Source organism: Silurus meridionalis, chromosome 1 (assembly GCF_014805685.1).
Source record: "Silurus meridionalis isolate SWU-2019-XX chromosome 1, ASM1480568v1, whole genome shotgun sequence".
Lineage (NCBI taxonomy): Eukaryota > Metazoa > Chordata > Actinopteri > Siluriformes > Siluridae > Silurus > Silurus meridionalis.
In genome coordinates, this window is record NC_060884.1 from 335,001 (window position 1) to 347,500 (window position 12,500).

The following is a 12,500-nucleotide window of genomic DNA, read 5'->3' on the forward strand; positions in this document are numbered from 1 at the left end:
CTCTATAAGCTCCAGTGTGAGTTTGAATGTAACGCAGAGTTCTGCATGTTAAATCTGGTGCAGTACCTGAGCTCCTGCTGAGCTGCAGTGGTGTCCAGCGTATCCTCCAGTTCGGTCTTCAGAGCTTCCAACTCCTCGCTCAGATCACGCTTCAGCTTCTCTGCTTTATTCCGAGCCGTCTTCTCCGACTCCAGATCTTCCTGAAGCTCGGCCAGCTGAGCCTGAAGCTCCCTCACCTGCTTCAGAGCATTGTTCTTCTGTGCAACCTCCTCATCTCCCCTTTCACACACACACAGAAACAATATTGTAGTAGTCCACTGGCTGCGGTGAGGTTTTTTGTGATACACTGGATTACCGTGTGTGTGTATGGGTGTGTGTGTGCGCGCGCGCACACTACCTGGTCAGCACAGCCTGTAGTTCCTCCTCCTTTTTGGCCAGTTGCACTTTGAGCTCATCGATCTGAGCCTGAAGTTCAGCAATTTGTTCTTGCAGGTCTGTCGTCTCTCCATCCAGCTTCCTCTTGGCCTTCTCCAGCTCCTGACGAGTCTTCTCCTCCTTTTTCAGACGCTCTGTAATCCACACATTTAATAAGATAAAAGTTTACACACACACACACACACACACACACACACACACACACACATATACATCTCACAGGTGACAGTCTACAGACGATTGGAGAGGATGAAATGTGTTTTTTTTTTACCTTCCAGGTCAACCATCATCATCTCCTGCTTGTTCTTCACCTTGCCTAGGTTCTTCGCCTTCTCTTCTTCCTCTGCCAATAAAGATGTCATCTCACCTACCCGCTCCTCCAACAGCTTCTTCTCCTGCACACACACACAATTATAAAACAGAAGATAAGAATGTATTTATTAATCAGTGATAAATAATATTAACTAGTGCACTAGTGTCAGCTAAAGGAATACGTGCCCATACACACACACACCTTAAGGAATTTAGAGTTTTGGTCCTCTAGTAGCAGCAGATCCTCCTCCATTTTTTTAATTTTGGCTTCTGCAGTTACTTTCTCTAGCTGCAACTTCTGTCGAGCAGCTTCTTCTTCATCCAGCTGCTCCTCCAGGTCCTACAAACACAAACGGTTCATATTTGTTCCTCTAGTAAATATTATTAAACCTTATCACCACCACCATCACAATAATCATCATCATCATCATCATCATCTCCTCCTGACCTGAATGTGTGACTGCATCTTCTTCTTCTCGTTCTGCAGTGTCTGGTTGCGCTCCTCCTCCTCCTCTACACGAGACTCCAGGTCATGTAGGATCTCTTCCAGCTCCTGCTTCTTCGCCACTAACCGAGCTCTCATCTCCTCAGCCTCAGCAAACAGCTCCGTTTCGGCCTGCAGCTGCTCTGCCAGGATGTTCTTCTCCTCCATCAGCTGGACAACAAAAACACAATTAATACATACAAATATAGACTGCTGGACCATGTACATGAATCCAAGGTGAAGGTCAGTCTGTTACAGTGTGTGTGTGTGTTAGTTAACCTGCTGGTGCTTCCTCTCCATTTCCACCAATTCGTTCTCCACCTTCACCTGTCTCTCCTTCACCTTCACCAGCTCCTCCTCCTTCGCCTGCATTTCCTCCTCCTGACGGGTCACCTGGAGCAGAGGCTTCACCTGGAATCACACACACACACACACACACACACACACACACACACACACACACACACACACACACACACACACACACACACACACACACACACACACACAGTTTTACCCCTTCCCCTCAGGAGGGCAACAGGTTCTGTATACTTCACATATATTAATGTATATGCTCTCTCACACACACACACCCCTGTGATGATGTGCGTACGCATGTAGGAAGTATCTCACCTTGGTGAAGAGTCTCCACCACTGCCAGTGGCGCAGTTTAAGATAAGCAGCACAGTTCCTCTGGAGAACTTTCAGAGCACTCAGCTGCTGCTGCTTCTTTGCAAAGGCTCTACACACACACACACACACACACACACACACACACACACACACACACACACACACACACACACACACACACACACACACACACACACACACACAGGTGTTTAATTAGTACTAGAAAATGAGCAGAGGTGACACTCAGACACTATGAAGTGCTCACTTGCGAGCCAGGTATCCTCGACACACGGCCTGGAAGTAAATGATGATGTCGGTGATTTTCAGGTCGCGCTCCTCCTCCAGGTGAGCCAGAACGCCTGTCCGGAAAAATATCTTACTCTGACCGATCCGGTACAGGTTCGGATCCAACTCAAGGGCCTGGATCTGTGGAGGAGAGAGTTATAATGAAATAAATTAATAAACAGTAAGTAATAATGAAATACAGAGAGAAAGTGGAGAACTGGGAAAGGAAAGGGTTTGAATTGGTCATTTATTTAAAAAAAAAGCAAGAAGGAATTACATTCTCATTCAGGACCATTGTGTATCCTCCTTGTTTTTGTGTGTGTGTGTGTGTGTGTGTGTGTATCACCCATTATGATATAACAGACTTTGTGTGATCTATTAATGAGTTCATATTATTTATTTGTTGTGTTTTCAGTGACGTGAGAAATGTTACACTCACCATTCGCTCACACGCCTGTTTACCGTCCATGAAGCCCTTTGGGATGGCGTTAGGAGTGAGGATCTCATATCTGATCACACACACACACACACACACACACACACACACACACACACACACACAGCACCATGTGAGGACAGCCATACAGCTCAAATACTTGTGTGTAAGGTGAGGAGGTGTGTAGGTCAAAAGTATTTGTAAAAAAAAAAAATGTACATGAATGTAGTCACGTGCAGGTGTGTAGGTGTGCAGGTGTAACTGTACACAGGTGTGAATAGGTGTGTGTGTGCACCTCTGTCTGAACTCCTGGAAGATGATGCGGTTAGGGAAGCCCTGTCTGCAGATCCTGATTCCCTCCAACACACCATTACACCTGAGCTGATCCAGAACTAGGTGAGGTTCCAGTTTACCTGCCTGTGGAGGAGCAAGAACAGACAGAAAAGAGAAGAAAGAGAGAGAGAACATCAGTGAAAATGTGGAGAAAATATTAACTATAAAAACTGTACAGAGGTCACGTATGATTTATGATTATATATGGACTTGAACACCTTGTAAACATCCCTTAACAAGACTTTATACACACACACACACACACACACACACACACACACACACACACACACACACACACACACACACACACACACACACACACACACACACACACACACCCTCTTCTCATGGTTGGGGATGATGCAGCGGACGAAGTTGGGGTTGGTGTTCCTCAGCGTGGCCATCAGCTTGGTCAGAGACTCTTTGTAAAGCTGGCCGACAGTCCGGAACATTCCCTTCTTCGTCTTGTACGTCGCTCCGAACGCAGTTTCATTCATTCCAGCCACCTGATCCAGCCCAACAATACGGTCCACTGGGAGACAGAGACAGACAGAGAGAGACAGAGAGAGAGAGAGAGAGAGAGAACATCAGTAAAACATCACACACACACACACACACACACACACACACACACACACACACACACAAACACACAAACACACAAACACACACACACAACAGTGCTGCAGCAGGTTCAGGCTCAGTGTAATATCACCCTGAATAGAATGTTTCTAGTGAGCAGGGTTAGAGAGGTGCTGATAATCACTTTACCAACATCCTACAACATTCAGAATAATGTTATTACACCCACATCTCTCCTGCTCAGCACAATCACTAAGCTCAGGGTGAAAGGTTGTAATCAGCACACTGCTCATTTCTGATATTATTGTGTGTGTGAGATTAGAAGCCTGAGCCCAGTGATACATGCCTGCTGCATTTACATTCTTCTTTACTTTATTCTTCAGCACCAAAAGCTCAGATGACACAAAGCAGAAGAGCCATGGAGGTGCAGACTAGGTCTAAACAGAAGCACGCTGCTAAAGCACATCTACACACACACACCCTGCATCTTCTGATCAACTATCTAACGATGAAACTCAGCAACAAAGAAGCACCTTCTTCAAAAGTCCCCGACTCAGCATTTTAACAGAAGTAAATTCTCAGGCTTGTGAGTGACATCACAGGAAGCAATGTTCCATTCAGCAAGTGAGTTATTTATAGTTATTTAACGGTTCTATCTATAAAATCTCATATATAATGAAATTCTCAGAAACTCCCCTCGCAGGGAACATCACAGAGAGGGTTAAAGGTGAGGAACACTCAGAAGAGGGATAAGGTTGTATTCTGACTGTATCTGAGCGTTCCTCTCTGTAATAAAGACATGGCGCTGCTCTCTATGCGCTTGCGTGGTGGGAGAGAAGCTGCATGGTTTCCATGTGCAGGATTTTGGAAAGCAAACTGAGGGAACAGAGCAGGGTCTCATCACAGCACTCAACAATAACGTTTGCAAACAGAAGGATCTATAAACACAAATCTGAAACAGAGTTAACATGCAAGTCCTCACTCCTTAAAGCTGACCATCTGAATCAGTCACATCCGAAAACCTGAGTTCACTGCCGAGAACCTGCAGTTTATAGTTCTTTTATTAATATTACCAGCAGAATTATCTTTAAGGGTTTTTTATTTATTAGTTCATTTATTTGATTCATTATTCGTTTATGTTTTAGGTAGAGCTTCAGATTACAATACATAAAACAATTAAATTTTTTAAAATCATAGAGTTAAATTGTACATTTTTTTAACCAAATTCTTAGTTTTTCATGTTACTGCACTTTGAGATGAATACAGTCAAACCCCCGATAATTTGCGGCTCGGAAAATTTGCAAATTTACGGAATGAGTCATAGAACATCTTAGAACGTGACCCCTGTGAGTTCTAGGAAACCACTGTACAGCAATTTAGCAAAACATGGAAATTAGCTTTTAGTTATTATTCTTATTATGAAAAAGGGAGAACATTCAGAACATTCTGAACAGGGCAGAGCGCTTCTTATAAAATCACCTACTTACTTCCAATAGGATCAGGATATTGAGGTTAACCACACCCCCAGTGTTTGCTTTATGAAGTGGTGGTTGAAACGAGTTCACACACTCCACAACGCCTCGGCAGCAAACTCAGATTTTAAGCCAAATGTGAAATGAGCCAGCCGGAAGGAAGAAAGAGAAGGAAGATTTAAAAAAAAAAAAAAAAAAAAAAAAAAGCAGCAGGATGGGAGCGTCTCAAATCACAAAATGCGCCCTTGAAGAACCGTAGTACCTTCACCCGGAGACTCATGGAGGCTAGAGACATCATAGAAAGACGCTCTCTGAATATTCTGTATCTCTACAGGCCAGGTCGAGAGACACGAGAGCGGGAGGAAGAAAGAAAGGAAATAAAGAAAACGCCGAAGAAAAAAAGAAATAAAAACAGTAACAGCAGGTGCACACACACACACACACACACACACACACACACACACACACACACACACACACACACACACACACACACACACACACACTGCACACAGGTTAGTGCAAGACTGGAGGACAGAGGTAAATCACACACACTGGAACTGGTTTTGGTGCAGAATTTGTGTTTTGATGTGAACAGAGAGAGTGCAGCTCACCGTCTTTCCAAAGCTCAGCTACAAATTTATCAGTGGACTGGTGTAGCAGCGTCGCCACGTTATCATTCAGAGGATCCATGTTCTTCATCAACCACTCATCTGCTTTATAATCCACCTGAGAGAGAGAGAGGCAGCTTTAATACTTATCAATATAAATTAATTAATTATATAAATATTTAGACAGCACTCATGAGATTAAAGCTCACATTCATTCAACAACAACTTACAGACTAATAAGACATTTATTAAAATATATATATATATATATATATAAAGTGTCTGGATGAATGCGAGTGTGTGTGTGTGTTTGTAATGCACCAACAGATGGCAGCACGAGGCTGCTCGCACAGTCACATGGAGCACCGACCTTCATAAGTCAGTGTACTAAAAGACATGGTCCTGTGTACATCAGGAGCAGTGCAACTGGTGCTGTTCTGACCACGTGCTTTACCACGCCTGCTATTCTGATCACGTGTGCACATCACAGAGCTCCTCCTCAAACTACAGGGTTTTACTTCTGCACCCACCCTACTTGCCAGATTTGGCTCCTGGGGACTTTACCCTCTTCCTGAAGATGCAGTTCAAAGGTCGCAGTTTTGACACCGTTGTGGAGATTCAGCACGAATCACAGAAGGTTCTTGATACGATAAGGACTTCAAGGACACGTTCCAGAGGAACACTGGGAGCACTGTATTGCTGTGCAAGGGGACTATTCTGAAGGCAATTGTCTGGAAACGTAAATAATTAAAGTACTTTCGTATAAACAGAGCGAATCTCCAAACATTTTATCATCACCTTGTATTTTCTTTGCTGTGTGTATTTACTCCTCATGTGGTGTAAATGTTTATGAGTCTGTCCAGACTCTGGATCAGAAACTAAAGAATGAATGAGAAGTGAGTTTTTTTTGCCTGGAGGGAACACGGTTGTGTTTCAGTCAGATGTGATGAACAGGTAAACAGAATGAGAAGACCCCCCTGGTCTCCTTACAGATAGGACTGAACTTTTCATTCTGGTTTGGAAATAATACATTTCCTGGTTTGGAGAGTGTGCAGGATATTTCCTGGAGGTTGTTTTGGGCCTTGTAGCCTCTGCACACTGGCACTGAACTGTGTCTGGGTTTTCCTCCTCTCAGTCATTTTTTATGCTTATTGTGCTTTTTTATTGGTAATGTGATGTGGAAAGGTGTCTTTAACAACCCCTCTGTACCTCCCCACCCCTATCAGAAGGAACACAACTGAGAAACAGAGAGTCCTTTTTAATGCAGTGTCAGATTCTGATGGCAAAACAGCTGCTAATGTAAACCAGATGTGTGGAGTAAAGAGTGAAAAACATGAGCGAACTCCACCATTCATGCTGGAGAGATTAAACACCCAGCACATGAGGAGGTCTGTGCATTAAACATCATTACAAACAGATCTGAGTAACGAACGAGACCACACTACTGCCCATTACACTGCATATCCAAATAATCACAGTCTATCTTTAACATTTAATTATCTAATTAATGTATACATTAATATAATCCCACAGGGGGAGGTAATAATCTAATACTGAATAAGTATCTTGTATAGAAGTATTTTCTCTCAGCTCAGTGTACGTGTGTGTGCACCTGCATTACACAACACTGGCAGGTTGTAACCTCGCTGTGTGTAGTGTGTATCATACCCTCCCTGCGTAGTGGATGATGCAGAAGTCGGCTTTGTCTTTGAGCTGACGTGGTTTCTGGAACTTGGCGTGAGAACCCTGTTCCTGCACCAGCTTATCCACAAACGTCTTATCTGTAGCTTTGGGGAACCAACACTCCTCATCCAGGAGAGCCAGAACACCTGGGGGATTTGCCTGCAACACACACACACACACACACACACATATATAAAAGGGAAATGACTCAATATTGTGTTACATTCCTAATGATCTCAAAAATAATCTGAATCATATTTTGCACAAATACAAATACACAGAGCAATAACTGGATCTGATTCAGAAAACTTTATTTCAGTTCTTTCTTATTATTCACAGGGACACAAATGCAGTGGTGGACAGTTAAAATAGTAAAATATGACTACAGGTAAAAGTAAACGCTCCTTTTTTCACTTGAGGAAAAGTACATTATATTTTATCACAAGACTCTTTAATAAACTCAGTTTATGTGAAAAGACTTGAATGTGACTCTCAGCATAACAATATATTAACAGAATGATATTAATGTGTCGAACAATGATTGATTTCCATTACATTTATCATGAACCCAAAACCTTCTTTTCTGCTAATTAAAAAAAAAAACCCACAAATAAGCCATGGGTGCTGTGGAGCGTTAGAAATTACAGATGTGTGAAAAAAACTACAAGTAATGATTTAGATTTGCTTTGGTACTGTCCACCACTGCACTAATTCCACATCACTACACAGCATCCGTTTCAGTGCTCATCCACTAAATATAAGAACACAAATTCTCCGAGAGCAGGGGGTTTCAATTCCTGACATCCAAATCACCCCAACAGCATATTTATTACATACACTTCATATGTGATGATGACTTTAGAAGTGCTTTCACACTTATTAATGAATCTGAGTGAAATCAGTACTTTGTCACAAAACAAAAACAAACAACAATCCCTGCTATACTAATACCAGGTACATGTAGAAACCATACATGTGATGATGATTATTTTATGCCAGAGTATTGAGAAGACAAAGGATAAATGATTCAATTATAATAACTAATCAATTAAATCACACACATGGTTTATGATCATTTTGTTTGTTATCAAATCTCTGGAATGCACAACATTTCTGCAGCTCAATGACAGAAACCTATCAGTTTTTCAGGCAGCATTGAGAAGGAGAACATGCAGAATAAACACACACACACACACACACACACACACACACACACACACACACGAGTCTCTCGCGCTGTACTCACGGGTCTCTCGATGAGGTCGATGCAGGGCTGCAGGTCGAGACCAAAGTCGATGAAGCTCCACTCGATGCCTTCACGCTGATACTCCTCCTGCTCCAGGATGAACATGGTGTGGTTGAAGAGCTGCTGCAGCTTCTCGTTAGTGTAATTAATACACAGCTGCTCAAACGAGTTTAACTGCAGGAGAGAGAGAGAGAGAGAGAGAGAGTTACATGCTTCATCCCAAGAATTAGAATTAATATATACATATAAAATAAAATGGGGACGATTTATATATATAAAATCCTTCTCACCTGGAAGATCTCGAATCCGGCGATGTCCAGGATGCCGATAAACGAGGCTCCCTGTCGCTTGGTTCGGTCCAGTGCTTTGTTTATTCGGTGGACCAGCCAGCGGAAAAGACGCTCGTAAGTTGCTTTGGCCAGAGCTTCAACTGCAAAATCAGCCTGAGGTAGTGCGCGCACACACACACACACACACACACACGCACACACAGAGATAAATACAAAATTTTTGTTTGTTTGTTTTCAATTTTTCTTCATCTATCCTTTTGTTTTCTTCATATGTAGAATATTGCATGTACTTATGTTACTGCTATAGTGTGTGTGTGTGTGTGTGTGTGTGTGTGTGTGTGTGAGAAAATAAAACATGCTCTGTGGTGAGAAGGTGTGCGGGTTGTGTAGCAGTGTGTTACCTGTTCTTTAGTTTGTGCTTTCTGAACGTAGTCTCGTCCCACTTTAATCCTGGGGGTCAAGATGGCGCGAGTGAACTCCATCACACTCATCCCTAACAGATGACATAACTTTTGGGCAGCTACACACACACACACACACACACACACACACACAGAGAGAGACACAGACAATAAATAAATTATTTTTTATTTTTTATATCTGAATATTTACACGTATAAACACACATGCACACACACACACACACACACACACACCTGTGTTCTCGGGCATAGAAGCCTGGTCTGTGTTTCTCTCCTTCTTAAACATGATGTTGCCGAACTGCATCACAGCCGACACCACCTTCAACATGGCTGTAAACACACACACACACACACACACACACACACACACACACACACTTATAAACTACTCCAGCACAGTAATAACTGTAGAATCACACACACACTCTCCCCTTACATAAGATCTCTTCATGTGAGAAGCTCATGATGTGCATGGCCTCCATGGTCTCCTGGAAGTTGTCTTTGTCCTGTTGGCCAGGAATGGGAATGTTTCCATTGGAAAGGAAGCGGTAATTATTGAAACCCTCCAGCAGGAGATCAGCTACAGAGGGAGAACAGCAAAGAGCTGTTAAATCACACACACACACCTCACACACACTCCTCTGTAACAGTGTTTAACACAGAAATACTGAAGTGCAGTGAGATGAGTTAAGTCTCACATCTCAGATGTTCTCCTGCTCCAGCCAGCAGCTGGTAGAAGATGTGGAACGTTCTCTCGTCTTTAGCCTGACGAATAGCTCTGGATTTCTCCAGAAGATCTGAAGTTCAGGATGTAAGGAAATAAAACGCTGACTTCAGGAGCTCATGAGTTTATATAATTGTCCAACTTCCTCTCATCACTCAACACATACGTACACACACACACACACATACACACACACAGAACATTTAAAACTAAGACCGTTCTGTAAATATGAGCAGGATACAGGTCTCGATGTTGGCTCCCACAATGTACCCCGTCACATCAAAATTGATCCTGATAAACTTCCCCTGTGTGGGGTTAAACAAACAAAGAAAAACAAAAGGAGTTAAAACAATAGAGATCAGAATCACCTGATATGATTATTATCTTATAAACATACTACGAAAACAAAAACAAAACATTCCATTCGTTTTGTGTGTGGAGCATTTAGGACACGCCCACTTGTTTACTTCTGCATATATTAGTATTCTGGTGTAAGAGATGATAAATAAACGTACGAAACGTGAGGAATTGTCGTTCTTCACTGTCTTGGCGTTACCGAATGACTCCAGGATAGGATTCGCCTGCAGCAGCTGTCTCTCCAACTCACCCTGTACACACACACACACACACACACACACTATTACACACCTAACCCTAAATAAAACTAAAAGACCGAGAAAGAGAGTGTGTGTGTGTGTGTGTGTGTGTGTGTGTGTGTGTGTGTGTGTGTGTGTGTGAGCAAAGCCCTGTGAGTGAGATGCAGGAAGGAGCAGTGACTTTTCCATTTCACATTTATGTTTGTTGTTTTTTTTTCGCTTGTCTTCCTGGTGTAATTTTCTTCCACACTCTGAGTGCAAACAGTGAAGCGACACAAGAGGAAAAACTGTTCCTGAGTGAACAGTAAACTCAGCACTGATGAAGCCACATGCAGAAGAGAAAAATCGATAAAATCACCCCAGATCACATCTGTGCACAAATTTATGACCGTACAGAAAAAAACTCTTTCCTCACCATTATTTGTAATAATTATTGTGTAAGAGGGAAAAGGACAGAGAGGGAGAGAGAGAGAAAGAGAGAGAGAAAGAGAGAGAGGGAGACTACATGTTACTCACATACAGCAGGATGGCGTTCTGAAATTTAGCATTAAAATTCATCAATAAATGTTACATTACTAATCAGAAATATAATCAGGGTAAATATCATTTAAGAGCAAGCAGAGTAAACATTTAATATCATTAATACATCAATACAAGGATTTATAAACAGTAAATTATTCACAGGTGGGACAGGAGACAGACGTGTAAAGAGAGAGACAGAGAGATATCTCTCTTTTTCAATATATATATATATATATAGGGTGCTATGTGTACATTAATGAAGAAAATAAATGAACTTAAATGATTTTAGCAAATGGCTGATATAACAGAGTGAAAATTTTGGGGGTCTGAATGCTTTCCGTACCCACTGTGTGTGATTGATTAGATAGATAGATAGATAGATAGATAGATAGATAGATAGATAGATAGATAGATAGATAGATAGATAGATAGATAGATAGATAGATAGATAGATAGATAGATAGATAGATAGATAGATAGATAGATAGATAGATAGATAGATAGATAGATAGATAGATAGATAGATAGAGAAGAAAAGTGGGAAGAGAGAAAAGGCAGATGTAGACAGAAAAAAACAGTGATGCGTTTATGAGAGACAGATGTGAAGAGAAAGAAGAGAAACAGAAGGATAGACACATGGTATGTATGAGTGAGTGTGTGTGTGTGTGTGTGTGTGTGTGTGTGTGTGTGTGTGTGTGTGTGTGTTAGTGCTGCATGCAGGAGAAACTTGCCTGGAGTTTGACAGCTTTAGGAGACTCTGGCTGTTAAACAAATGCACAGTGTTAGAGCAGTGAAACTCAGACCCAGTCCATCACACACACCTCATTATCACAGGTCTGTGTGTGTGTGTGTGTGTGTGTGTGTGTGTGTGTGTATGCGAGTGTTCTCGGGACTGATTCTGAGTCAGTGTGAAGCGTTAGTGGATAAAGCCCACAGCAGCAGCACTGCATCTACACATTAATGTTCCACAGACCATGAGTGGCAGTTCTGCTAAGTGTTAGCCGCTTTAGCACAGCAGGATGCAGTCACACTGCACACAGCACACGGCTGCGTCCTAAATGCAGAGGTGAAGCAGGGTCATGTGCAACATCGTACTGTAATTTAATGCTTTTTAATACACTCCATGTACGGGGCAGGTTCAGGCACTCAGTCATGGAGAACATTTATAGAATATAAATAGTTATGCAGTTAATTTATCATACTAATGATGAACTCTTTTCTTATTTTCTCCTCATCTTTATAATAACTTTCCCTTCAGTCTTTCTCTCTCAAACTCATAATAAAATCCAGATCTCACGCTTCCACACATTTCTGTTCAACAAACACCTTCTTAAATCTACTACAGGAATATATAATAATAATAATAATAATAATAATAATAATAATAATAATAATGTGGAGGGAGGATATAAACTCACAGGAATGTTGTGG

At 41.9% G+C, this 12,500-nt stretch overlaps 1 protein-coding gene across 1 annotated transcript in view; it reads right to left on the reverse strand.

Annotated features, from left to right (window-relative positions):
* Window positions 1-12,500, reverse strand: part of myh10 (myosin, heavy chain 10, non-muscle) — a 34,083-nt gene that overhangs the window by 8,110 nt on the left and 13,473 nt on the right. Inside the window, exons 5-28 of the mRNA XM_046850551.1 lie at window positions 12,488-12,500; window positions 11,801-11,830; window positions 11,064-11,081; window positions 10,467-10,559; window positions 10,193-10,256; window positions 9,926-10,024; window positions 9,664-9,807; window positions 9,462-9,557; window positions 9,207-9,325; window positions 8,806-8,958; window positions 8,516-8,689; window positions 7,255-7,428; window positions 5,590-5,704; window positions 3,260-3,453; window positions 2,881-3,002; window positions 2,589-2,658; window positions 2,130-2,290; window positions 1,865-1,973; window positions 1,511-1,642; window positions 1,196-1,402; window positions 950-1,087; window positions 707-830; window positions 398-569; window positions 67-279 (exon numbers count right to left, since the gene is read on the reverse strand). The exon at window positions 12,488-12,500 is cut by the window's right edge and continues 90 nt beyond it. Of these exons, the coding sequence (XP_046706507.1) occupies window positions 67-279; window positions 398-569; window positions 707-830; window positions 950-1,087; window positions 1,196-1,402; window positions 1,511-1,642; window positions 1,865-1,973; window positions 2,130-2,290; window positions 2,589-2,658; window positions 2,881-3,002; window positions 3,260-3,453; window positions 5,590-5,704; window positions 7,255-7,428; window positions 8,516-8,689; window positions 8,806-8,958; window positions 9,207-9,325; window positions 9,462-9,557; window positions 9,664-9,807; window positions 9,926-10,024; window positions 10,193-10,256; window positions 10,467-10,559; window positions 11,064-11,081; window positions 11,801-11,830; window positions 12,488-12,500 (2,934 nt within the window). The remainder of the gene's footprint in view (window positions 1-66; window positions 280-397; window positions 570-706; window positions 831-949; window positions 1,088-1,195; window positions 1,403-1,510; window positions 1,643-1,864; window positions 1,974-2,129; window positions 2,291-2,588; window positions 2,659-2,880; window positions 3,003-3,259; window positions 3,454-5,589; window positions 5,705-7,254; window positions 7,429-8,515; window positions 8,690-8,805; window positions 8,959-9,206; window positions 9,326-9,461; window positions 9,558-9,663; window positions 9,808-9,925; window positions 10,025-10,192; window positions 10,257-10,466; window positions 10,560-11,063; window positions 11,082-11,800; window positions 11,831-12,487) is intronic.